Source organism: Etheostoma cragini, chromosome 15 (assembly GCF_013103735.1).
Source record: "Etheostoma cragini isolate CJK2018 chromosome 15, CSU_Ecrag_1.0, whole genome shotgun sequence".
Taxonomy (NCBI): Eukaryota; Metazoa; Chordata; class Actinopteri; order Perciformes; family Percidae; genus Etheostoma; species Etheostoma cragini.
Genome location: NC_048421.1, coordinates 21,600,433 through 21,603,812, shown reverse-complemented (window position 1 = coordinate 21,603,812; position 3,380 = coordinate 21,600,433). Strand labels below are relative to the sequence as shown.

The 3,380-nt window shown below is 38.6% G+C and overlaps 1 protein-coding gene across 3 annotated transcripts in view; it reads right to left on the bottom strand.

Moving 5' to 3' along the window:
* Positions 1–2,321: 2,321 nt before the first annotated feature.
* The window catches only part of LOC117957965 (NACHT, LRR and PYD domains-containing protein 3-like), a 12,700-nt gene continuing 11,641 nt past the window's right edge, over positions 2,322–3,380 (bottom strand). For all 3 annotated transcript variants that reach the window (XM_034894119.1, XM_034894121.1, XM_034894120.1), the window contains one exon: positions 2,322–2,917. In XM_034894119.1, coding sequence (XP_034750010.1) covers positions 2,337–2,917 — 581 coding nt within the window. In that variant the 3' untranslated portion in view covers positions 2,322–2,336. The remainder of the gene's footprint in view (positions 2,918–3,380) is intronic.

Below are 3,380 nucleotides of genomic sequence, written 5' to 3'. Positions count from 1 at the left end.
ATGCAAAGGAACAGGAAATGAGGAAGGGGGCAAACCCTTTTTCACACCACTGTATGCTGCTATCCATCATGTCTTTTTCATGGACGTCCCTGTTTATTTCAGCAAGACAGTGCCATTTCTTAGTTGACAAAGGAAGTGTTTTTGAGCAGCAGCAGGAGAGTGGAGACTGATCATAGTCAGCTGGACAATCAGTGAGAGAAGCTTTTGTCTAATTCGTTGTGACGTTTCTCCATCAAGTTGTGGTAATATTACGTCTGTTTCTTGAATGTCTACAAATGAGCTGTCAACGGAGCGTTGATGCTGTCTATCGCCGCAACGAGGAGTGGGCTGGTCTGAAAAGCGGAGGAAGGAAGGTAGGAAGGTACGCCATTTTACCTTATTTTCACCCAAATTTAGCGTGTAGCTCCTGTCACTTCAAATGCACGAATAAAAGCCGAACGCTGCTAAGTCTCCTAGACACATCAAGTTTTTCCCAGGGTTGTGTTTCTGCCGTGAACTTTTTAATACGAAAACATATAACAGTTATAGAACTCGCAGGGATCATTTTACTGACTCATTTTAATAATTAGGTACTACTAATCTTGTTGATTTCACCAAAGACATTCAGTATATACTGTATACACTTAAGTAGAACTAGAATATTAGCCTAATTGTCAACTAATGGAGCTCAACGTAAATTCTTTCAGGAAGACCTAACTTTTAATCGATGCTGTCCTAAATTAATTCAGCTGTTATCCAAATAAATGTATACTTTATCATGCGTGTATAACTATCTGCAACTAGTCTCTCCAGACTGAAATGTATCACAGTGTAAATCCCATCAGGAAGACATAACTCTTAATCAATGCTCTACCTAACTCGAATCAGCTGCTAAACCAATCAGAATTCTACAAAAAATGCCAGGGCCAATAACAGCGTCACAACCATGCTTTAAAAAATCAGTTTCTCCCCTTGCTATTCAGCTGTCGTTGCAGTAAAGAGGGCAACCCTCCACCTCTCCTTACACCTGCAGTCATCTACTCCAGCTGATACGAATATTTCATTAATATAAATATGTATATATATATATTCATAAATTGATGGAGTCAAATCATATATATATATATATATATATATTCATAAATCGATGGAGTCAAACTGCACATTTTATTCAGCTGTACAGTAAACCTTATTTGCATATCTGCAACTAACTATGACCTCATAAGGGGCGAGATTCCAGATTGGCCAATCTGAGCTTTCATTTTCTCAAAGGCAGAGCAGGATAACCAGGACTCAGTTTACACATGTCACAATTTCTAGCCAAAAGGGGGCCATCAGCAGGCTGGGGAACTCATATTAATGTTAAACAACCTCATAAAGTGCCATGGGACCTTTAAACTGGTTATATTTTTAATTATTTTCTTTCCTACCTATCTCCATTTCTTCCCTTTCTTAAGTGCACCTAGGTCTTAGTTACGCAGTTCATTGTCTGAGAGGTTCTTATGTATATGTTGGTCAAATAGATGGTGTATTTTGAATTCCTTCACATCATTTCAGCTTTTTTTGGAGTTTATGGTTGCTCACCATTTCCTGCTTTTTCGACAAAGGTTATATCAAAATCTTATATTCATAACTGATAACTTTTTTTACAAATAATCCTAAGCATGGTCTAATTAGTGAAGTGGAAGACATGTTGTGTACACGTACTACATGTCAAAATACCTTAATTACTTCTGTACCATTGATCATGTTATAGTATATGTAAGTTTTTTATTGACTCAAAGAGAGAACTCCTCCACTCATGGATACACTTTTCTAGGCTTAAATCCCTATGTTAGCTCACTCCGATCTCCCTAACTTTAGAAATGCTCAACTAAAAATGTCTTTAAACCTGCACATCCTGTCTCTGACACAGAAAGACAAGTCTCCTATCTGAGACTCCTTGGCTTAAACTGTTCTTAAACATGATACACTAAATTAAAACATGAACACAATGTGAATTGATTAATGACACATATTAATTAAGATTCATTAGAATCATTAGATTAATAGTGAATCTTGCTAAACCTACATTACTTAGAAGGAAAAGTGAATATACACATTTATCTGATTTTTGGATTATAATTGATTATATGACAGACATTACAAGACCTAAATTTAACAAAGCAATATTTAATAAAATATTTACAATAAAAGCATATTTTCTTCTACCACAGTCAGCACCTGTCTTTGAATGAGCTTTTTAAACCGCCCCAAACCAACCAGACTATCCCACAAAACACTTCAAGGTCATTGTCGCATGCAAAAACGTATCCAAACACATGTGTTTTTTATGTGTGTGATTTGTGCAACGTGGTTCAGCCATGCTGTTTTTGTACAAGAGGCTGCTCTTCCTCCTTCATCTGACACAGAGACACTGTGGAGTCAGACCTAATCAAATACTCAAACCCAAATGCAGGATAGAGGGGTTCAGTGAATGTGGTGCTAAAGGTGTGGAGGTGGATCAGTGTGTCACAGCAGACTCTGTAGAAAGACAGAGACCCGGCAGGCCAGTCCAGATACAATGCAACTCTGTCGGAAACAGACGTGGTCGTACATATGGCTGCCATTCGGCTATTGTTGAAGACGGAGTAACAATCCCGAGAACAGCACACGCTCCAAGATGTGTCACTAAGGCCGAGGCAGCAGTCAGCACCTTTTCCTCTCCTTCCGATTCCTCTGTAAGTTGCTCCTACAGATACCCACCCTTTCCTCTCCACCTCCCAGTAACATCGCCCAGTCAGACCATTTGTGCACAGCAGCTGCTTCCAGTGGTGGAATCTCTCCAGATGAGGAAGATAGGACTGCGTCTCTCTCACCAGTGTCACCCTTCTGTTATCCTCTGACAGAGAGAGGAATCGGTTGGCTGTGTTTGGGTCCAGGGTGATTTCACAGGCATCTGATGGAGACCACAAGAAACAGTTTTAAACATATACAGCATCCATGATTTCTTTTATCTTTGGTGTAAAGACCAAACTACTTTATTACGGTATAATCGACTTAGATAGAGGTGAGAGAAGTGAAAAACCGGAGGTGATAATCTGGGTTTGGTTTGCAGGATAACGGTGTTTAGCTCCGTTTCTGGCTTTGGTTTCATCAGAAATTCTAATTTGCTTTAAAAATATTAAAGTAGTGAAAGTATTTTGTCTGTGATTAGCTCACTACAGTGACTAAAAGTGAAGGAAGAACAGCTGGTTTCTATATGTGGTTTTCTTTTTGATGCTGCCTTTTTTTAGTGGGAATGCTGTTCTACAGCATTCCAACTATTGTTATTCAGTTCTTTATTATTATTATTATTTTAGTGGGAATGCTCTTCAGCATTCCCACTATTGTTATACAGTTCTTTATTATTCTTACTTCTT